The following is a 23,632-nucleotide window of genomic DNA, read 5'->3' on the forward strand; positions in this document are numbered from 1 at the left end:
CTCCACAGATGACAGATCATTGAGGGCAGGGCCTTGATCCTATTTCTTTCTCTATTTCCAGTGGATGGCAGTGGCTTTATATTAGTTATTGGATGGCACAGTGCTTATTTCAACTCCAATTGATTAATTTCAGTGAGCCCTCTGCTGCCTTGGTGGACATGGCAGTGACTGAATCCTTCCTCCCTTAAGGGAGTCCTGCTGAGAGTACTTGGCAAGGAGTAATGCTGTATAGATCCTTTGTCTTACTACCCAGGAGGCCATAGAACTCTGATGGTGCTGAATGTGTTGTGACTTCTTTTTATTTCATTTATCAGTTTAAAAAATAACACTTATTTTCTTTATCAACAGGAGTGAAGCCTCGGTCCGGTTGGGCTATTGATCCTTTTGGACATTCACCAACAATGGCTTATCTTCTAAAACGTGCTGGATTTTCTCACATGCTTATCCAGAGAGTGCATTATGCAATTAAAAAACACTTTGCATTGCATAGAACGTTGGAGTTTTTTTGGAGACAAAATTGGGGTATGTAGGGTTGGATGAAAGTTGAAGATCCCATTTGACCTAGATGTTATTTCATAAGGGTTATGAACTCATGCTATTGTGGGGTTTATTCAGAGTGGCAGTCTTGAAAATCAGGTTGCCTAAAGATATTCATTCTTAGTTTTCCAATGTATTTGTGTCAAGATTCTTTTAAGCATTAACGTCAAGCTATGGAACATTGTGGAATCTTTTTTATGCCTAAAGGAAGTAGATAAATATGAGGAGTTGTTTTCACTTGCTTCTACATTAAAAGGCACATGTTTTAAGAGGCACAAAGTTGAACATGTATTTAGACCAATATTCAGTCATTTGTCTTTTATTCAGTCAATATTTCTTCCTCTGTCTCTCTTTTCTCTGCATCTTATGAGACTTGCCTTTTAAAGCCTTAATCCTGCCCTCTTAGAACAGCCCTCCTATTCCCTTATCACCGATTTCCACACTGTTCTGTGGGCACCCAGGTGTTCCAAAGACATAATTCTGCGGTTCTTCACTGGGGGAGAGGAGACAAGATTTAAGCCTCTTGGGAGGACTTTGCCTTCCCCAAACCCTATTTAACTTAGAACACTTTATTTTTTATTTATTAAGTACTTATTATGGGCCATGTATTATTATATGCTTTATATCCACTCTTTCATTTAATCTTTATAATTATCCTTTAAATTAGTTTCTATTATTATCTTTTTTTTTTTTTATGGTAAAGAACTGGAGGCTTAGATATGTGAAACCATTTGCCAAAAGTCATACAGGAAGTAGATACAGAGCTGAAATTTGAATCTAGTTTGTGCAGTTCCTGAAGCCCAGGCTCCTAATCCCCTGGCACTGAGTTCTCAGTAAGATTTCATCTAAAAGAAGGATTTCATTGCTAAAACAATGTTGGGAAGTTACTATAGTACATCATACTTGCTTTCCTGCATAATCTAGACAGACCCCTTAAGTGTTTCAGAAAAAATATTTGTAAATATAGACAGTAACTTTCTTGTATGTACTGCTGTTTTTTCAATAAGGAAGGCAATTAGCTATATAATTTTTTTTTTCTTGGAAAATTAAACTTGTAGGGAGAATAAGAACTTGCATACTGTGTAGTTTGAGCAAATGCAAAGGTGCATATTAACTTGAAAATGAAGGATTATTAATTTGAAGAAGGCCTACTTAAATTATTGTCTGTATTCAAATTGCCCACACATATCAGTCAGTCAGAAATTATTGAGTACTTTTACGTATTTAGTACTGTACTAGGAAGAGATATAGGAAACATCCTTGCCTATAAGGAAATTATAGTCTAATTTGATAAAATACAGACACAACCAAATGTAGCAGATAAAATTAAATGTGTAAATGAGCTGCTAAATAGTAGGGTGTGAGAAGAAGTAGTGAGGTGTTGAGTGTGGCCTTGATCAACAGGAGAAAGGAGGTGGCATTGCCATCACTCCTGGGACTCCTGACAACTTGTATGCACATAGCAAGAATTAGTGACCAGCATCCAAGGTGTCATGCTTGTGGATGTGATTCGGTGAAACAGCTGACAGCACAGAAATACATAGATTTTAATAGTTTTAAAATTTTGAAAAGAACTGGTAATTATTTTAACTAAATGGCTAAAACTAGAATATTTTAGGACTTATCCAATAGATTTGAACATTTTACATTTTAAAAGATGTTTTCAAGTTGAGCTTGTTTGTGTGTTCTGGATCTTAATAAAGTGGTTATTTGCATTTTTAAAAGTACAAATGCTGCTTTTTTGTTTCTCTTTTCTCTCTTTGTTATGAAAGCAATACATACCCACTGCTGAAAATTGGAAATCCATACATAAATAAAGGGAGTAGGCACTGAAAGCCCACAAAGATAGCCACTTTTAACTGCTAGTTAAGTCCCCCAGTTTCACTTGGTGGTAGGCTTCTGACCTCTTCAGGGTAGTAGTAGCAACGTGTGCTGACGTTGTGGTTTTAATTAAAAATGATTTTCTGTCAGAAATCGGGGCTTGTTTTCCATATCTTTTTTTGTTTGCCTTGTTTTTAATGTTTGTTTTTGTTTTTGAAAACTACTTTTTCTTTTTCTGTGTTCCTTGCTTGGTGAAAATTCCTATTGGCTTATTCTGGGCAAACATTGGGAGAGACTCCGTGGACTCTGCTGTGTTGTGCCTACTCTCCTCACTGCAAGAAGTGAATAGGAATTTGTCCAGTGTTTTCATAAGCCCCTGCTCCACCTTTCTTCCTTTGTTCTTCCAGTTCCTTTTTTTTACTTCTTTCCTGTCTTCTTCTTACCCAGCCTCTGCAGCTAATGTGGTCTCTCTCAGTATGTCCTGTTACCTGGGGTGGGAACAGATGTGGCAGGAGCTGGCAGCCAGGGGTAGACATGGTCATAATTTTGGATGAGCTGGTTGTAACTTTTACTTCTGCTCAGTCTGTATCCTTTCAGTCAGTGGTTGCTGGTTCGTGATGGGCCTCTTTTTGTCTGTGCTATTTTAGATAGAAGAGGTAGAGATTGAGAAATATGAGTGTCTTCCTTCAAACTGCTGGTGTACAGGTAGTTTCAGGGACTGTTAATTTAGGGTTGAGCTTGCATTAAATATTTGTAGAATAATAGCATTTTGGACAGTTTGGGGGAAAATATATTTTATAAATGCAGGTTTGTTTGTTGCCTCTTTATTTTAGATCTGGAATCTGTCACAGATATATTTTGCCACATGATGCCCTTCTACAGCTATGATATCCCTCACACTTGTGGACCTGATCCTAAAATATGCTGCCAATTTGATTTTAAACGGCTTCCTGGAGGCAGATATGCTTGTCCCTGGGGAATCCCCCCAGAAACAATACATCTTGGAAATATCCAAAGCAGGTATGAAAATATTTATTTCATAAGAAATACATCTTGAACAAAGTATCTACTCAATTGTTAGTTGCTGAAGGGTTGAATAAATGGGCTTCAGTAGCCAACATTATCCTTGTTTTGAGGTATTCATTCAAACCAGATCTAAAGCAAAGCCAGAGCTTTGACTATACCTCTTATGTGTTATAATTTAATGGAAAGTGAACAATGGTAGGTCAATATATAATGGATAACTTATAATACCCTATTATTACCACCTCCTTTGCCCTCATTATAAAAGCCTTCTGTGTTTGATTGATTTCATATACTTTTGTTGACAATAAAACTTCTGGTTGCTGTTGTACAAATTGGTAAGAAAAGCAACCCAACTGCAAAAACATTTTTTGAAATGGAACACATAAAGAGTGTAATTATCTCTTCTCTTAATAACAATTTCAATAATAGTGAATGCTGCCCAATTCTGATGAATATACATCTTTGCATCTTTCTGATGTTTTCGACTTCCAGAAAACTTTAATTAGGGATATTTGTACTTAAATACATTTTAGTAAAAATCAAAAGAATAAATCATTTATTTAGAAGAAAATTGTGCTAATTATAGAAGCATCTCATTAAACCAAGTTACCCATAGTTTCTAATTTTGGTTCTTTTAAAGTTTAATTTCTTACCTTTGAATTAGTGATATATAATGCATTAAAATAAAACATTGTATTGTAATATAAAAACACTAAACTCTGCTAGGAAAATAATATAGTCTTTAAATAAATTAGGATTTTTGCACTATCAAATCTATTTATTAAAAAAAAAGTTACTTTTAAAAAAATGTCTCTGAGGAAGAAGGTGAGATGGGGTCTTTTTACACTAAATGAGTCCTTGTGGTCATAAAGAAAATATTCCAATGTAAGTCTCTCACTGTGGCAGACATGAAGGTATTTTAAGCACTGTAGACTTTTTGAATCCATGGAGCTGTTCTATCAAAATCTGACTTTTATAATTGTCTTGAAAAACTGTCCAAGGTTAGGGATTGACCTGGTTTTAGTTTCTTGGTTCCTGCATCAGTGAGAACAAGTGAGGAACTCTGACCAGCCTCCTGTCTAGATAGGGTTAGGCTTATTAGGCATGAGAGAATAAGCCTATATTATGTTACGGAAGATGTATTGAAAAGGAAGGGATGAGAGTGGGGGACCATTGCCTGTCTGCTTAGGCAAACAGCTGTTTGTATTTACAGGTGTTTACTTCTCTGACCTCAGATGGTCAGGGTTGAGGAAGTTCTTTAAGGTTAGCCATATTTTGGGGAGTTCCAGCGAACCCATAGGTATTGTGAGTCCCTCTGTCTTTGAGTGCTGCTGAGAGTACCTATTTGAGGTGCATTATTGGACCAAAAGCCATTTTGTGTAATCCTTTTACTATATCATCTAACCCTTCAAAGATTGCCTGCCAGGATCATACCTTATTGTGCTCAGTCAGTTTCACTGATTCTGAAAGTGGTTTCTAGGCACCTGGAGGCATACGAATAAATGAGTCTATGTAATACTTATGTAGATTTCTTTTAAGTCTTGAAATTTTAACTCTACTGGTTACTTCACATTCAGTTATTAACTTCTTTTTGACTTGGTGATGAATAAAGATCGAACACCGGCATTCCAGCTCAATGGCACCTTTCAACTTTTTAATAACCTAAAGAAAATTAGATTTAACTATAATATACAGGTGGCATCTTTTGATATGTCTAGTTCAGCAGGTTCCTCTACTTTGCAAATAAAGAAATGTCATTCTTCATCTAGTTCATTTTTTGTACTAGTACCATATATTTTAAGTTGGCTTTTTTCATTGAATGTCAGATAACTTGTTTCGTGGGGTTTTTTGTTTGTTTGTTTGTTTTTTTCTTGGTTATAGTTAAGTTGACATTTTTTACCTGGTAGAATAAGTCAAGAGCAAATTGCACCTGCATGTCTTCAAATGTGATGTCAGTCAATTCATTTGTCATTAGTTCACCATATATTTAGTGAGTGTCTGCTACATGCCAGGTAGTGTAGGCTTGTAACTTGACTTTCACAGTGTTGACACTATTTGGGCAGGAGCTTGAGAGTTAGGATAGATGCCAAATGTAAAAGGCATGCCATTAATGTTTGTGATTTCTTTTCTGTATGTGTGATTTACACATACACACACAAGATATAGAATATCTAGTAGTAAACTTCTTTTTATTCTGGCCACTTAGGGAATCTAGTTGGATGCTCAGTCACATTATAATTTGTATCTGTGTTTTATGTATTTGATTTTTTTTTACCCTTGTTTCTTTTGGTCTTATTTCCATTTCTCTGTGGTTAATCTCATTATTCTTGTGTCTTTTATTGTAAGTAATAATCTAAAATTGTTTTTGGTAAATGTGGAATGTTAGCAAATTACTGGTAAAGATTAAGTACTGTTCTAAATGCTCATCTCAGAAAACTAAGTGTTATAACTAAGTACTAAGTACTTAGAGTACTTAAAACTAAGTACTAAGAGAACACTGTGGTTACATTTTATTCACCAAGTCATTAAGTTATTGCTAAAATTTAATATTTGCAAAGCAATTTCAGAGACTATAAATTTAAAGAGACCATATAAGATTCTAAATTTAGCTAAATGTTTTTTTCATAATCTTTATAAAATGCTTCTTTCCATCATTCATGTTCCTTTAGTTACTTACGTAAGTTTTTATATTGTGACTTGGAATTTACTTTTGAGTAATCCTTGAAGTGAAAATTGGAACACTAGGTAAAAAACACACTGTTATTTAATCATTAATTTCTTAAGCTTTGACTTTACAAACACTGTGAACTACTCTGGGTTCATCTGCTTGTTTAATTTCATTTTCACGAGCCCTTCCTCTTCATTTGTATTCCTAGACTCCCCCAACGGTGCCCAAATTCAGCATTTTCTGAAGGATATTCTACGGAATAGTGGAATAGAATATATAAGAGCTATTTCATCACATCAGAACATTGTGTTTAGCTGACCTTTTGAGTCATGGGTTGGATCCCAGGGAGGTAGAAACCAAAATAGCTAATTCAACTCACAGTCCTTATCTGGTGATCAGTACTAAGAAGGGCACTATGACAAATACTCAGATTATTGATAGCACATATTAAGTGAATTATTTTCTTCTTTTAGAAAAGGAAATATGGTTCCACGAAGTGTTTTAGGTTAAAATTTATTCATTCCTTTTGATTTCATTCAAAGTACACTTTGTTTTTTTTTTTTTACATTTAGTCAGCCAAATTTTAGATTAAGTTGGAGGAAGGAATATTAAAGCAAAGCAAACATCAAAGTTCATACAGATGAGAAATCCTATCATCTCCTTGGACTAAGTTATTTTAAAACATGGGCTATCTGAGATCCAATCTCTGTGGCTGGGCTTCAGGAAGTCATTAGTACCCCAGTAATAATATGACACAGTTGGTATATGACTGTATTTCTCTAAGGATAATCCATTGGAAAACTATATATTTTTTCCTCTGCTAATAATTATCAATATTTTAAATGGATAATGAAAATTAGTATGGTAGTTTGTATTAGTCCGTTTCTGTTGCTTATAACAAAATACTTGGAACTGGGTAATTTGTAAAAAAAAATGAAATTTACTCCTTACAGTTTCTGAGGCTGGGAAGTCCAAAGTCCGGGGTAAACATCTGATAAAGGTCTTGGTGGTTGTGACAGTGATACCAGAGTATCACATTGCGAAAATGGTGGAGCAGAGGGACAGACTCTTTGTGTTCATTCTCAATGCCCTCAGAACCACTCCCCTGACCTCCATCATTAATCCATTTACTATAGCATGGTCCTGCAATCTAATCACCTCTTTAAGACCTGGGATTTCCCACCCTCAACAGTTACAGTGGAGATTAGGCCTCAATGGGGGGGGGGGGGGGGGGCATACACTCTACAGCTTAGTTTAAAAACATCTGCCTATAAACTAATCTAGAAAGTAGATAAAAAAATACAGTAATTTCTTGTAATATACCTAGAATACACTTTTGAAGTTAGATATTTCCTTTTTAATAGGCTGCCCTGTTGGCTTTTTCTTAATATAACTCATATTTTCCTTTTTTCTTTATAGGGCTCAGATGCTTCTAGATCAGTACCGAAAGAAGTCAAAGCTTTTTCGTACTAAAGTTCTCCTGGCCCCACTAGGAGATGATTTCCGCTACTCTGAACATACAGAATGGGATTTACAGTTCAAGAATTATCAGCAGCTTTTTGATTATATGAATGCTAAACCTGAGTTTAGAGTAAAGGTAATGTGAAAATATTTATTTATGATATTGTATTTGAAGTTGAGCCTCCATTGTTAAATGAGGCTATACCACCTTATCCTTAGTATCTTTGTCCTGCATCCCAGTATTTCTGAAAATATGTAATTCTTGTGTTAAAGTATAATTCATCAGAAAGAAAATTACCGTGTACTATAGTTCTTTTTCTAAAGTTGTCCCTTTCTTACCATTCCTTGAGGGTTATAGAATCATTACTTTTATGTGATTGAAAATATACACCTACTAAGTTGTGATTTTCATTTTTCAGAGATGTCCTGTTTTTCTACCAGCATTGAAAGTTTATGGTTTCTTCCTGACAGTTGCATCCTTGTGATTTAGTAGTGTGACTGGCAAATGTTGATGATCATGTCGTGAATTTTGCAAACAAATGTCTCATGTCCAGAGAATACACTTAACATTTTTCTTAAGTGCAAAGACTTCTAAAATCACTTGACTATGGTTCTTACTGTCCCGCACAACCGTCTCGCCAGCAAGAACGACGTGGCACACACAGGATCCTTCTGCAGTAAAGCTTTAATGCGTCTTGAGAGGCAGAGCACAAGCTTATCGGGGCGGAGACTCCAAGTACAGAAGCCCGTTCCCTTTTATAGAAAACTGTCCCTCGCCTAGGACGTGTCCCCCTCTGACTGGCGGTCGTGCATCAGCCCAGATGACGCCACGGGAGAGGCAGAGACTAGAGGTGGGGAAATTCCCAGCACATGCGCTCTAGACTTGTTTTTGCCGATTGTCAGTGTCGGCCGGCGCCATCTTGTAATGGCGATTATGGTGTAACGTGGGCAGCTCCCCACATCTACTCTTTTTTTCCCCTTGGTGGAAAATTTAAAATGTACATAAAGTTTCGAGAAGAGCACAAATAGCCCCCTTCTTCTCTCATGCATGGCTCAGCTACAACATTCATCAACTTATGGCCACTCTGATTTTAGCTATCCCTCACTGCCTTCTCATCCTCGGATTATTTTGGACCAAGTGTCCAGTGTCATGTATGAATAGTTTCAACTGTAACTATTTCAGTATGTATCTCTAAATAATAAGGATTCTGTTTAAAAAAATAATCATAATACCATTATCACATCTAAGAAATTAACAGTAATTCAATAATATCGTATCTCTGGAGAAATTCAGGTTTTCCTGATCTCATACAAACATTATTTAACAAGTGTTTTGTTTGTGTCAAGATTCAAACAAGAGTTGTATTGCATTTGGTCAATAAATCTTTTAAAGTCTTTTTTTTTTAGTGCATCATAGAGACTCTGTGTAAGAAAATTAATTTTTCAACATTTGTATTATCTTCGTGTATTAACCTGTAAGACAATAGAAGATCTGTAAAAATACTATAAAAAGGAAGTGATGATACTGTGTAGGAAATTAGAAAGCTGCTGATGGACCACTGTTTATATAGTAAGAATTCAAGTTTATTAAATAAACTTTGATAATATCAAATAGATAAATAAACTTTAATAAAATATCTAGTTTGTTTAAGACGTTTACAACTGAATTCTACTAGATTATGAACTCTGAGCAGAAGGATTATGTTTAAATTATCTCTGCATTCTCCTCAAAGATGAAGCTCATAAATGAATATTTGACCAGAGTAGGTGGTATGTATGTGGGTATCTTACCTCTAAGTACGTTTTACTTGGGAATGGTTTTGGAGTCCATAGAAAGGCCTGGTCTTTGCCTTACTAGGAAAAATTAGATCCTGATTTTAGTATTTTACCTATTTCCTCCTTTGTTGGATAATTAGAAGAATCTTTTTTAAGTAATTTTTAAAATTGAAGTATCACATACATAGGGGAAGTACACAAACCATAATGTGTACAGAGAATTTTTTTCAACTTTAAAAACCTGCATTTAACTACCATCCAGATCAAGACAATAGAACATTTATAACACCCTGGAACAGTCCCTCAGATCTCCAGTCATACAGTGGTTACTGTTTTCACTTCTATCATCATGATTAGTGTTGCCTGTTCTTGAATTTTATGTGAGGGGAATCATAAATGTGTATATTTTTGTGTCTGGCTTTTTTGTTCCATATTTGTTTGTGAGATTCATGCATATTGTTGCATGTAGCCATACTTTATTCCTTTTAAATGCGGTATAGTATCCATTTGATGAATATACCACAATTTATTCATTGTACTGTTGTTGGACATTTGGGTTATATCCAGTTTTTGTTTAATACAAGTAATGCTGTTTTGAACCGTTTGTGCATGTTTTGGTCACACATATGTGAGTTTAAGTGGGTATGAAATGGGATGGAATTTTTTGGTTATTGGGTGTGTACATATTTAACTTTAGTATATACTGCTAAACAGTATTCCAAAATAGATGCATCAGTTGTCCCACACCTTTACTCAGACTTTGTATTATCAGAAGTTTTTTTGTTTATCCTTTTGATAGATGTGATAGTTTTCTTTTGTATTTCCCTGTTGGTTAACAAGGTTGAGTGTCTTCTAATAAGTTTATTGCCATTTGGGTATCATCTTTTGTGCCTATTTAAGTGTTTTGATAATTTTTTTATTAAATTAAATGTTCTGTTTTTTCCTTATTATTTTTAGTTCTTTTATATATTTTGGATTAAGCCTTTTTTCAGATAAAAGTTATGCAAATATTCTCTCTTGCTGTGTAGCCTACATTTTCACTCTCAGAATTTCTATCTTTCAATGAACAGAAATTCCTGATTTTAATTAAATCTAATATAACAATATTTTTTCTTTATTGTTAGTGCTTATTATGTTTTGTTTAAGAATTTTTTATTTACTCCATGGTCATGAAAATACATTTTTTATGAAACTGTTCTCTAGAAACTTTATTGTTTTACTGTCAACAATTAGGTCTATAATTTATGTGGAATGGATTGCTCTGAATTGTGTGAAGATAGGGATCAAGATACAGTTTTGACCACTTAACTATCCAGCACTACTTATTGAAAAGATTAGTTTCCCCCAAGTGCACTGTAGCATCATCTGTGTTATTAATCACGAGTGAGACTTATATTCATGTGGGTCTGTGTCTAGACTCTGTTCAGTTTAATTGGTCTGTTTGACTAATCTCACAGTCTTGATTAGTCCAGCTTTATAATAGGTCTTAATATCCAATTGTATAAATTTTCTAATTTTGTTCTCCTCAATATTGCATTATTCTTCATCCTTTGTAATTCTATGTGGGTTTAAGAAAACTTTTTAGTTTCTACCAAAAAAAAAAAAATGGGGGTTTTGATTGGGATTGCACTGAATCTGTGTTTTGATTTGAGTACAATTAACTTTTTTTTTTTTTTTTTTTTTACAAATATTGGGCCATCTAATCCATGAACGTGGTACATTCTGTGTATAATAATATAGTTGACTATTACCTTTTAACCTTATATCCAGTAACCTTGTTAAATTTATTTATTAATTTTAATAGTTATTTGTGGATTCTTCTTGGGTTTTCTATGTATGAATAATGGCATATTTATGTCTTCCTTTCTAAAACTTTATACCTTTCAGTCTATTTTCTTGCCTTATGCAATGGCTGTATCTTCCAGTATAATGTTGAGTAGAAGTGGTGAGAGTGGACATACTTTTTTGTAAGGGAGAAAACATTCAGTATTTCATCATCAGTTGTGATGTTTGTTGTAGAATTTTATAGATTTCTTTTATTAAAGAATTTTCCTTTTATTCCTCATTTGCAGAGTGTGTTTTTATGACCAGTTGCTGAATTTTTCCAATTGCTTCTTCTGGGGTACTTCGTTTTATTCAGACTTTATGTCTTGTGCAATGACTGGACAAGTTCCCTGAGATGAAAATTTGATAGAGTGTGGGGTTCACCTTGATATATTTCCTTTCCCTTAAGGATTTTTGTTTCTTAAATCTGGCTGCTTTGGTTGCTCTTTGATAACAGCAGACAATTTTTCTTTTTCTCTGTATGATTTATCTATTTATATCTGTTTTCTGTGGGAACTTTTAAGTTACATTGTCTAAACTGAAAGCATAAATTTATTATTTTCCTTTAATAAAAGAGAAAACAGAAGTAAATAATTGAGTTTAAGTAGCTAAAAAATTGACATTTGACTAGCTAAGGCAGCTAGTGTGCTATTGATCATCACTTATTTAACAGTTTATGTAATTTTTCCTGTTTGTTGTCTTGATAGATATGTCTTATGTTTAAGATTGAATTTGTTGCCTTTTAATGTAAAAAATCATTTAAATATTTTTGTATGGTTATCTTTTTAGGTGTTCCAAATATTTACTTTACATGAGCTACCAAGAGACTTCTTAGAAAAATTTACTTTAAGTAATTACTCTTGACTCTAGCACAGATAGAAGATTGTTCTTCAGTTCTTAAAGATTGAATTAAGTTTGTGAGAAAGCCTAGTAGGCCACTTATCTAAACTTTGCTCTGGGGAACTGCCAAGAAGAAAATATTTTCATCCTGGCTCATACCAAAAAGTAATTGAAATAATTTGAAAGGATATGCTCCGTTGTTAATATTAACTCTGTAGCATAGATGCTTAAATTTTGAAATTCAAAGGGATATTTGTTATCTAAATAAAACCTCTTATTATAGAGGTGAGGAAAGTAAGACTCAGAAACATTTAAATCATTGACTATTTTGCTACTGTTATTATGTATACTTCCCTGAATTCATCTTTACCTGCTAAGTATGAGGTTAATGCCATATTTCCTTCTATTTGTGACCCTCATTTTTTATATGGTTGCAAACACACAGACACACATATATTCTGTTTTCTAGTAATGATACTGAGTGAGTAATAATACTGATATTGTTAATTAAAATGTATTGATTGCTTATTATTTGTCATTAACTATTGAAGTGCTTTACTTTATTTAACTTATTTAATTCTCCAAACATTTTCCAGTAGGTACCATGATTATTCCCCCTTATAGATGAGATCAGCTTGCCTCAGATCATACTGTATTTGATGAAGCCAAGATAAAAATAGATAATATAGTTGAAAATTGCTTATCTTTAACATAAACATAAAGATTTAGAAATAATCATAATGTTGCTATAACAAAGCTTATTGTAGCACAATTAGATTGCAGTAACTTGTATTTGATTTACTAATATCATTGTTGTGTTTCCACCTGAAATTATGCCTTTGCAATGGAGAAATATTAGCTAAAACTTATATGGGTTAAGTATTTCCTATCTGAAATGCTTGGTACCAGAAGTGTTTCAGATTTTGGATTTTTTTGGATTTGGGAATATTTGCATTGTATCAGTTGAGCATCCCTAATCTGAAAATCCAAAATCCAAAATGCTCAAATGAGCATTTCTTTGAGCATGACCTTTGAGCATACTGTTAGCACTCAAAATGTTTTATATTTTGGGGTATTTTGGATTTCAGATTTTTGAATTCGGGATGCTCAATCTGTACCATTATTTACAAGTCACGGTTCTTTTACTTAGAATCCTATTTGCTGTAACACAGAGACACACAGAGACATTATATAATATGCTCAAAACCACATATCAGATAGGTGCTAGAGATAGGATTCAAACTCATCTCATTGCTACATTGAATGAAAATAACTTGCATGCAGTATTCGTGAGTGTGCACGTGTGTGAGGGTCTTCAAAGAGTTCATGGAAAGATTCATATTATCTGTTAATCCCATTTTCTACAGACTTTTTGAAGTACCCTGTAAGGTAGGAAACACAACAAAATCAGCATCTTTCTATTAAAAGGAACACAGTCCTGTTGAAGAATCTATTTTTAACAAGACTGCCTGTTAATATCTGTTTACAAAATCTGGTATAATGTTTCTTTTTTTCCTTTAATTTGTAGAATAGTTTGCACTCATAAAAATGGATTTATGTACTAGTAATTTAAATCATTAGTCAGAAAGACCTATACCTTTGAGCAGTCAACCTTGCTATTCTTGTCACTTTTTGTGTTTTACTTCTACTCAGTGTTACTTGCTAATAGGGAAAGTTCATTTTTTTAATGACCTGATTTTCTTAAAGTCTTTCCCTTCTCCCTTACAAGAACTCAACTGGGGGGAAAGGAAGTCTGGGGAGGGTGTGATATATGAAATACATTATGGATAACAAAGCTTGTTCTTTTGGAACATTTTGTTCAAAATATGTGTCTTTTCTTTCTGCTGCTACCCTATCTTTCATTCTTTTGGATGACTCCATGCCCAGATTCTTGCATACTTTGAAATTCTAGAGATATGTAAAGAGTTTTCATATCCACAAGTGTGTAGATCTAAATAGGTTTCCTCCTAACTGCTTAGGTGTACAAGTTTTCCCTTAGTTTAATTTGGGGCTTGATGCAAGTAAAAGAGAATAACTGATGCTTCCCCCCACTGCTCTTGATTTTTGTAAAATCTTAACTTGGAAGCACATCTTAAATATTTATTATTAACTTTTCCTTCCAGGGTAAGAAGTAAATAATTTTAAGGTAGAAATGAAGAATTGAAGTGTAACTTAAAAAAATTTTTTTTTTTTTTACCAGATACAGTTTGGAACTTTATCAGATTATTTCGATGCTCTGAATGAAGCAGATATAACTAGAAGAGAGAATAGCCATTCGGTGTTTCCTGTTCTAAGTGGAGATTTTTTCACTTATGCTGACCGAGATGATCATTACTGGAGTGGCTACTTTACATCCAGACCCTTTTACAAACGAATGGATAGAATCATTGAATCTCATTTAAGGTGCATTTGTCTTTAGATAGCTACATTTATTTATTCATTTCTTTTATGTTATCATAGACTTTTTATAGAGTTTTGCATAATATACATCATTTATGTGGTGTTATGAAGTGATTAATATAATTATGAAATTTTAGTATAATCAGAAAATATGTCTCCAAAGTATAATTAAATTATTACATGGGTTTTTGTTCTGGAAGGAAAAGCAGTTTATCTAATTAGATTTTCTAGGAGTTGTATTCTGTGTTTTGCATTTTTCTAATTAGTTTACCTGTATTTTTTGCACATCATATTAATATTCAGTGACACCATCATGTATCTACAGGCCAGTAATCTGTTAGGCTGAATTGTTGGAAACAGACAAGTATCAAAGAAGCAAATAAAGCCTCTCAGCAACCAAAATGGGGGCCTCAGTGCACACTCCAAAATGAATATATTTTATATGTGGGAGTACTTTAGAGGCTCCATCTCAGTTCTTATTCATTTATTTGAAACCCATTTCTGTAGTTATGATTTTTTTGCTTAGAAGAAAATTTGAAAGAGATGAGAATGGATAGGACAAACAGAGTGATTGACTGATAAAGAACCTGATATGGAGAAGACAGAAAAGTCAGTAGAAAACACGGAAACATTAAACCAGTGCTATCCAGTAGAACTTTCAATCACTGTCCAATAGAACTTTCTTCAGTGATATGTTCTATTTTTGCACTGCCCAGTATGGTAGCTGTTAGTCGCATGTAACTATCGAACACTTGAAATCTGACCCTGTGACTGCAGAACTGAATTCTTAATTTTATCTAATTTTAATTAATTTAAATATCAATAACCACTATGGCTAGTGGCTACCATATTGAAAACTACTGTTCTAAGTAACTGAGTCTGATTGTTCTTTGGTAAAGTTAAACTACCCCAAGGGCTCTCAAGGCTTTCTCTATGTGTAGTCCAGTAGAGCAATTCATTTTCATGATGAATCTTAGTATGAAAAAAAAAATGTAGAGCACATCTACCTTTTTTTATATACTAGTAGACTCTGAGTACACTTTAAAAAGGCTTTATATAAATCATGTATTTCAAGAGTTGTACTCTGGTATAGTAGTGTGTGTTTTTATTATTATTGCTGTTGTGCTGCTGTTATCATTACTGTAAAAGCCAAACCTTTGACTGTTATTTGGGAGATGCCACAGGAATATATCTTATTATATTTATAATAAAATAGTATCCTTATCCAATAGAATGTCAATCAGTTATCTGTTCTGTTATTCTAAACTTTCTTTGGTAAAATGGAGTAAATACTAAATAATTCTTTTAGACCACTGCTTTTTAAATGTTAAGTATTTTTTAGAGGCAAATAGTTATAAATATTGGTTCAGTCCTAATTTATTGAATATATTCAAGGTGTAGTAGTTGCTACTAATAATATATTTTGAAAATTCTGCTCCTTTGAAATAAAACAGAGCAAAAAACCAAAAAATTGTGGATTTCCAATATATTAATTTATATGAAAATAAGTTAACTGTATGAAAATAGTAATATTTCATTCTCATGCTCATTTGTAAAATGTGGATAAAATGGAAAAATATTAAGAAGAAAATATTTTTAAAATTCACTTTTTAACACTTTGGGATATCTATACGAGGGTACTTAAAAGGTTCATTGAAAGATCCATATTATCTTTTAATTCTATTTTACATGAACTTTCTGAAGTACCCTTGTATATGTATATGTACTTTTTTCAAAACCAGAAATATTTGCTATGGATATATATGAATATTTATACACAGTCTACTTAATTCAAATTTAGTGATTCTCATGCCATGATTTTTGGAAAGGTTAGAATTTAGAAGTGAAGATTAATTACTATATTTTAATTATTTCTACAGTATAGAGGAAAAAATTCATAATTTTTTACAAAAAGCACTTGGAATATTTCCTTTCTCCTGAATCTTGATACATTTTCAAGCTGAGAGAAAAATCAATTGTCTTTAACATGTTGAACATATAGAACCTTCTTATACTTTTCAAGCCATGTCTCCCTTTGAACTATTTTAGAAACCTATCTCGAACCATATCCTCTGGTAAAAAAAAAATAAAAGGTGGAAATCATTAGCCCCCATATTGTTGTTCAAAAGCTATTTTTAGACTAAAGAGCTTTTTTTCCCTTAAAATAAGTGAGAAATGACATCCTATTGATCATTGTTTTAATTTACATTGTTAAATTCTCCATATTCGTTATATGGTATCATTCAAAACTGAAATTAACCCTTGTATGTGAGCTATTATTGGGCCATCATTTTCTGCCTCTCCTCCCTGCCCAGTGTCGCACTCAGATGACCGTGTGTTTCCCCACCATCTCTCCTTGTAATGTACATGTGAGAGTAAATGGCTTTCTGGTAATGTTTATGGTTTATGTCTGTGCTGCTCTTGGAGAGAGGAAAGGACAGAGACATGTATCCAGTTCTTACTGCAGTGTTCAGATAGTTTTTAACTGTGGTATACATAAATAAACCCATCTTGGTGCCAACAGGTACTGGCTTCTTCCTAGAGTCATCTAGAACAAGGACCCTTGATACCGTGTCTATAACATGTATAGGCATGTATAGACATGGTGTTATTTGGTGATTGAGAACTTAGATATATTAGATGGATACCTTGGTGGATTTATAGAAGTGTTTATTATCAGTATCTTTTCTATAAATTATACTGAAATTGTAGATTTTTAAAAAGTCATGTTTAAAAAGTCTCAATGTTACATATTTTAGATTATAAAATAAAATATTTGTTTTGAAATAAAAATTAATGATGGTTTTATGCAATTAGGGCTGCTGAAATTCTTTACTATTTCGCCCTGAAACAAGCTCAGAAATACAAGATAAATAAATTTCTTTCATCGTCACATTACACGACATTGACAGAAGCCAGAAGGAATTTGGGATTGTTCCAACATCATGATGCTATAACAGGAACCGCCAAAGATTGGGTGGTTGTGGATTATGGTACAAGGTAATGTAATAGAAAAATGATCTTTAAATATTTTTAAATATTGAATCATATTTACAATATTTTAAAATTTTGAATCATAATATTATATCTTTTGATGAAGTTTTTAGTGCTTATTAGACCACATTAATAATGATATATTGCCTAAGTATTGCTATAGCAAAATATCACCAGTTTTCAAAGCATTTTTTTAAGAAATCTGTTGACAGAGTTCTCACTGCCCCAACTTCTTATTGCAGCATAATTCTTCAGATCGTGTACTAAAACATTATAATAAAGCTGATCCTATTTTCTCCTAAATACTGTGTGTTAATTGGGGTTATCTTTATCTTCTTAGCAAGGGATTTGGCATCAAATAAATCATAGTTGTATTTCAGGGAGATAAAGAGCACTAACTTCATTATATCAGTTTAATCTCATCCTATTTCATATCCAGTTGTTCTTGGAACTTCTTTTTTTTTTTTTTTTTAAGAAGAACAATGACAAAAAAGAATAAGCTGAGAATCATAGACAGGAAGGAGAAGGACCTAGAAACCTTGACACGTAAGGATGATATAAGCAATTGGGAATGGAAAAGGATGGCCTGGATATTGACATCAAAAGTTTTGGTTTTTTTTTTACTATAGTTTATTCTCTAAGATTTTTTTTTTCTATCAACAATGGTATGCTTTGATATTTTAAAATCATTTAAAATATACTGTGATTTTCTTACAATATAGATTTAAAAAGTGAATTTCTTTAGTATAACTACTCCTGTATGTGAAAAGTGTAAACAGCACATAAAATCAACATTTAAAGTTAACCCACAACTGATATTACTAATTGTAGTAAGTGTTAAATTTTTAGTTATAATATTTTGACTTTCTAAAAATTAGAAGAAAAGGATATTCTTGAAGTTTTATCAGTTGATTTGAGTCTTTAAAAATATATATTCAAGGTAATATCTTGAATATCTTCTGAATTTTCTTGTGGCAAATTTATTTGGCATCCATCTATTGAGATTGAGCTGGGCTTAAAGTAGAAAACACTCATTAAATGGTAATGATGTTAGTAATCTCCCACAGAAAGTATTTTTGAAAGTAAGGTCAGATCTTTTTCACCTCCTTCTACCTTCTTGGTTTATTGAGAATTTAAAAGTGAAGCTGCTTAGAATGAGAGCAGAGCATAGCTCCTGAGAGGACATAGAGAAGTCATTCTCCTACACTGCCTGCTTGTTCTTTCTGGCTGTTACATTGTAAGTGATTTGGGTGCAGATCATTGAGATTTTGCTACAGAACATTTTCTGTCTCATGACCTTTCCTGAAGGCCTGTCATTAGTTTCTCCTTAAGTTTTGTATTGCTTTTAGCTTATCAAAACATCCCTATACAGAATTGCATGTTAGAGAAAAAAAGACAGTGATTCTCAAACTGTACTTGACATTTGTAAATTTGGTTTGCGAGAACTTCACACTTCATTGAGAAGTCGTAAACTATTATCAAGTCATTAGCACAGACATTTTAAGGAGGAAATTCAAAACACAAGTTATAGAATTATAAACAAAGAGGCAGCTAGCATTGGTGTTCTCTGTACTTGTATTGTTGACCACTGTTAATTCAGATGTTGGCAGAAATGTCCCTGTGAACAAGTGTATGAGTTAGGTATTGCATTTAGCTGCAAGTAATAGCAACCTGAAACAGAAAAAGATCCTGTCCTGCTTATTTTTATGTCATGTGAAAGAAATCTGCAGGTATCCAGTTCAGGTATGACAGCTCCACAATGTCATCAGGGGTCCAGTTCCTTCTAGCTTTCTCCTCTGCCATCCTAGGGTGACTCAAGAGTTATGCTCACAACAGTAGATTGGAGGTTAATGTAATTGTAAACTGGAGAGCAAGAATACATCATGGCTTATTTGGTTAATTCTAATCATGACATGAAAAGTGAATTAGAGTGGGATAGTGTTCATAATGGATGTTTACCTTAAAAGTAGATAATGGGGCTTAAGTGGAAGGGAAGAAGAAATGGTGATGAGGTTAATTACAGAAATGTTTTAGAATTGTGCCAATTATTCCTAACTTGTAATTAGGTTGGGAGGAGAAAACTGAACAGAAGGTGAGTATGAGAGTCCTAAGATAGAAACCAAACTATTGAATGACAGACATGAACTGTGTTCTGTATTAATAGGATAAGTGCATGTTAAAATATTAGAGAGTCTGAAAGATCCCATATTAATGAAATGTTGAAACATTTAAAATTTACTTTACCCAGTGTTTCATAAACTTATTTACCATATTACATTTTGTTCTGTTTTAAACAAAACAGCTTTATACATCCTGAGAAAGTGTTTGGGGAATGTTGTGCTGTAGTCTTTAGTGCTCATCTCATTTAGAAGGCTGTGTGTGTGCCTTTAAGATGCAAACATTGATTCTTGGTTTTCTCTCAGTTTAATTAGGACTCTTTAATGGTGGAGAACATGACTTTTATTCTTCAGGTTCAGTCTGCCTAATAAAGATAGTCATGTAGATAATAGTAATATACTTAGATTGAGGGCCTTATTTCCATAACAGAACTGTATTAATTCTTATGTTCTTTTAGTTTGGTATATGATTATTTAGTCTGGTGAGGACGCTTAGTACTATCTAGGGAAATATTTCAGTATACTGAAAAATTTAATTGAATGATGGCATGAACTAAAATCCATAAGATCTTAGTATTAAACTTATAGATTTACTATGTAAATGTGTTTAATTAATAACTTATTGATCATGATCACTCATATCTTTGAAGGAAACTTCAATGCTCTGCAAAAAGAAGCTATTTCTCATTCTCTTACAGATTTTTTGTTGTTGCATGACAACAAAAATATCTTTAAGGCATAGATCCAAAGTTGCTTCCTGTATTGGAGAATATAATGTAATCACTTTATAAACATAATAGATTCATTCTTATGGTTGATTGAAAACATGAATAGTGAGGATTCTCTACAGATTTCTCCAATATGAGTTTACTTAGGGATGCCTGGTCTGTAAAACCCTAAATGTGATTGAATTTGACAAAAACTTCAAGCAGGTTCTTTTCTCATGAGTATTGCTTCAGCAATAGCTGGTGATGTGAGGTTATATTCAGAATTGATCTTGAATCAGTAGAATCTTAAACATCTTTTTCATTCCTTAGATATAAAAATACAATTTGAATACAGTTAGTAATTTCAGGGACCAAGAAAAGTAACAAGGATGAAGACAATTTCATTTTTCAGATCTGTGAAACACTCTCTTTTTTCTAGTTTTTTTGAACAAGAACATAAAACTAAATTCAAGAAAATACCTATTTTAATTTTGGGGGAATGGCTTGTATACTGATTGAATTTTTTTGTGAACCAAGAGTTAACTCATGTTTTCTTTTGCTATTTCAACCCTGGTTAAAGTTTTTTCTAAAGTAAAGTAGCAAATCGTTGCTGTTTGATTAGACTGCCTTAAAGCTATTGGGGTGATCATACTGGATGTTCTCATTGTTTGGTACAATATTCATACAAATATAAGTAGTAAGTTCTTGGGTTTCAGGTGTGTACAGAAAGTTTTTAATTTTAAATGAGCCCTTATCAGTGATCTCTTCTGATTAACCATTTTTTTCCCCCCTAAGGACTTAGTTCTGGGATAAAAAGAGCCAGTTCATTATAGATTTATTAAAGATGTCACTTTGTGAATACAAGATCAAGATACTGGTGGTTTGGCCATTAATAAAGACACAAAATATTGTATGCAGATTTTTAAATTACTTCTCAGACTAATACATTTTTTGGTTTACAGACTCTTTCATTCATTGATGGTTTTGGAGAAGATAATTGGAGATTCTGCATTTCTTCTTATTTTGAAAGACAAACACACATACAATGCTTACTCTTCTGATAACATCCTAGAGATGGTTAGTTGATCTCCTCTATATTCATCATAAGAATGTGTGATTCTTTTGCTTGGATTAGTGAAGGGTATGAGAAGCTTAATGAAAAGAGACATTTAAATATAATTATTTCTCTGTACATTATTTGAAGTAATTTGTAACTCTTTATATAAATTACCGGTATGTTCTTTCTTTCCTATAAGTGTGTTTGTATTTGATTTCTGATCTGTATTTTGTTCTGACTAAATGTAGATATGAAAAATAGAACAATGAACTTATTTCAAGGTATATGAAATATATTTTAGAACACTATTAAGATGACATTGTAGGGCAACTGGACATTATAATTAGTTATTGTAGTTTGGCTTTCATTAGAAACCCCTTCATATTTGAGTTTTTGTTAAGTCCTTAATCTGTTCTTGCTAACCTTGAATTTGAATGGTCTTCTGGTTTTAGGATGAGTCCATGAAGTGCTATGGGTAGTGCTGAAATACGAGTAACAATAGAGCAGCAGTTAAAGAATTAGCCTCAGCCCTGTACCTGATTGTATGGGCCTTGAAAAAGTTACTTAACATCTTTGAGCCCTCATTCATTTCTCTGTAAAATGGGGTGATAATATCTGCCTTACTTTATGCTGTTGTAGGGTCAGAAGATCTAATAAAACAGTGCTTTGAAAGGTAGAACATGCTGTCCTGCAGCAAGGAAGACAGTTGAGAAAATGGTTCACTGTAACTCTCATTACACTTCTGCTTGGCAACTCAGATGTTTTAAAATTGTTATTTATTTATCATTAGAATCTATTATGAATGATGGGCTTTGGAATTCTACACTAATTTGAATTTACACATCTGGTATCATATAGCTTCAATATTTTCATGTACTGATGATTGTGATGAATTCATGATTATATATTTTCATATTGTTATAAAAAATACAAGAAATAGACACATATTTCTTAAGGATATGAAACATGATACAAAAGTAAAGTAGTAAAGCTTTTTGTAAAATTGTCTCTAGAACTCTGATTTATTTGGTTCCTAAATGGAAAATTACCTGTTATGGACTCTAGCCCCTGTAAGGTATGTTGTACTTGAAGCATGAAAACACGTGTGTGTGCACACACATAAACAAGGATTGTTTGTTTTGAATTTTGATGGACTTTATATAGCTGGAAAAAGGACTTTATTTTCCTTATTATGCCCTTTTCAAGATTTTTGCAAGCTAATTTTGAAACTTAAATTTTAAAAGTAAAATAAAAAATTATTGTTCATTTTTATAGGATTTGAAACAAAAATCACAAGATTCTCTGCCACAGAAAAATATAATAAAGCTGAGTGCGAAGCCAAGGTAAATTTATAATTTCTCATAAATCTTTACCACTTCTCTGGCTTAACTTTTTTGGTTTTCATGGTTCTGGTCTTTAGTCAGGGTATATTCTGAGGCAATATTTCATTTAATTAACTGGTTAATTTAAAAAATATTTCTGAGAAAAATGGATTTTCTTCCAAGACTGTGTCATGATCCATGTGAATATCTAACCCAGTGCTTGGTACATTGATTACTGAATAAACTATGATAACAATATTTCTCATAGATGTGAAGTATGGGATGATAAATATGTAGCTTATGATAAAAAATTCTATCTTCGTAATATTGATTTTTTTTTATTATATCCTTTTTTGACTAATCTTTCATTTAGTTACCTTGTTTTCATTAATCCCTGGTTCTTTTTTTAAATGAAAGTTGAAACTTCGTTACTATTAGAAGATCAGGCTTCCTACTGTAAATTGTTCACTAGAAAACTGTCTTTTGAATGGTTAAACTACCTTGTTTTAGCACTATTAATTTGTGCAAAAGTAAATGGGAAGAGTGTTCATTGACCTAAAACCAGGGCATTTAATTGGTGGCTGTCTCTCATTTACAAAGAAGTGCTTTATGTTTTTATTGGTAATTCTTGAATCATCTAGAAGTCTGTTTTTAATAACCAGCTATCTATTGATCATTACCCAGTAGACCCAGGCACATGGTGTAGTTTTGTAATACAATTTTTTACTGTCTAAATTGATAAATTTAGTATCACCTCAAACAAATTGTAGGATAAAAGAATAATTTTAATGATTAATTCATGATTTTAACCAAGTATACTTTATTAAGATTATTACAAAATAAATAGAATCAAAGTATTATAGAAAATTTACAATTGCTAGTTGAGGTGAGATTTTGATTGAGTGTAGACTAAATCCTTAACTGTGTAAATTGCTTCAGTAAGTAGAGACTTAAGACATATACAGCTTATACCTTAGAACAAGAAGCTAAGTGTTTTTTAGTAATACTAAAGTTCTCAGTAGCATTGCTGAAGTCTTCAGACCTTTCAGATTGTCAGGTCATAGTTAGAATGAAAGGCTAAT

At 32.8% G+C, this 23,632-nt stretch overlaps 1 protein-coding gene across 2 annotated transcripts in view; it reads left to right on the forward strand.

The window, feature by feature from the left end:
- The window catches only part of MAN2A1 (mannosidase alpha class 2A member 1), a 164,475-nt gene that overhangs the window by 65,157 nt on the left and 75,686 nt on the right, over positions 1–23,632 (forward strand). For both annotated transcript variants that reach the window (XM_063085636.1, XM_063085638.1), the window contains exons 6-12: positions 349–522; positions 3,192–3,378; positions 7,472–7,649; positions 14,154–14,356; positions 17,171–17,353; positions 21,134–21,248; positions 22,504–22,571. In XM_063085636.1, the coding sequence (XP_062941706.1) occupies positions 349–522; positions 3,192–3,378; positions 7,472–7,649; positions 14,154–14,356; positions 17,171–17,353; positions 21,134–21,248; positions 22,504–22,571 (1,108 nt within the window). The remainder of the gene's footprint in view (positions 1–348; positions 523–3,191; positions 3,379–7,471; positions 7,650–14,153; positions 14,357–17,170; positions 17,354–21,133; positions 21,249–22,503; positions 22,572–23,632) is intronic.

Source organism: Cynocephalus volans, chromosome 2 (assembly GCF_027409185.1).
Source record: "Cynocephalus volans isolate mCynVol1 chromosome 2, mCynVol1.pri, whole genome shotgun sequence".
NCBI lineage: Eukaryota > Metazoa > Chordata > Mammalia > Dermoptera > Cynocephalidae > Cynocephalus > Cynocephalus volans.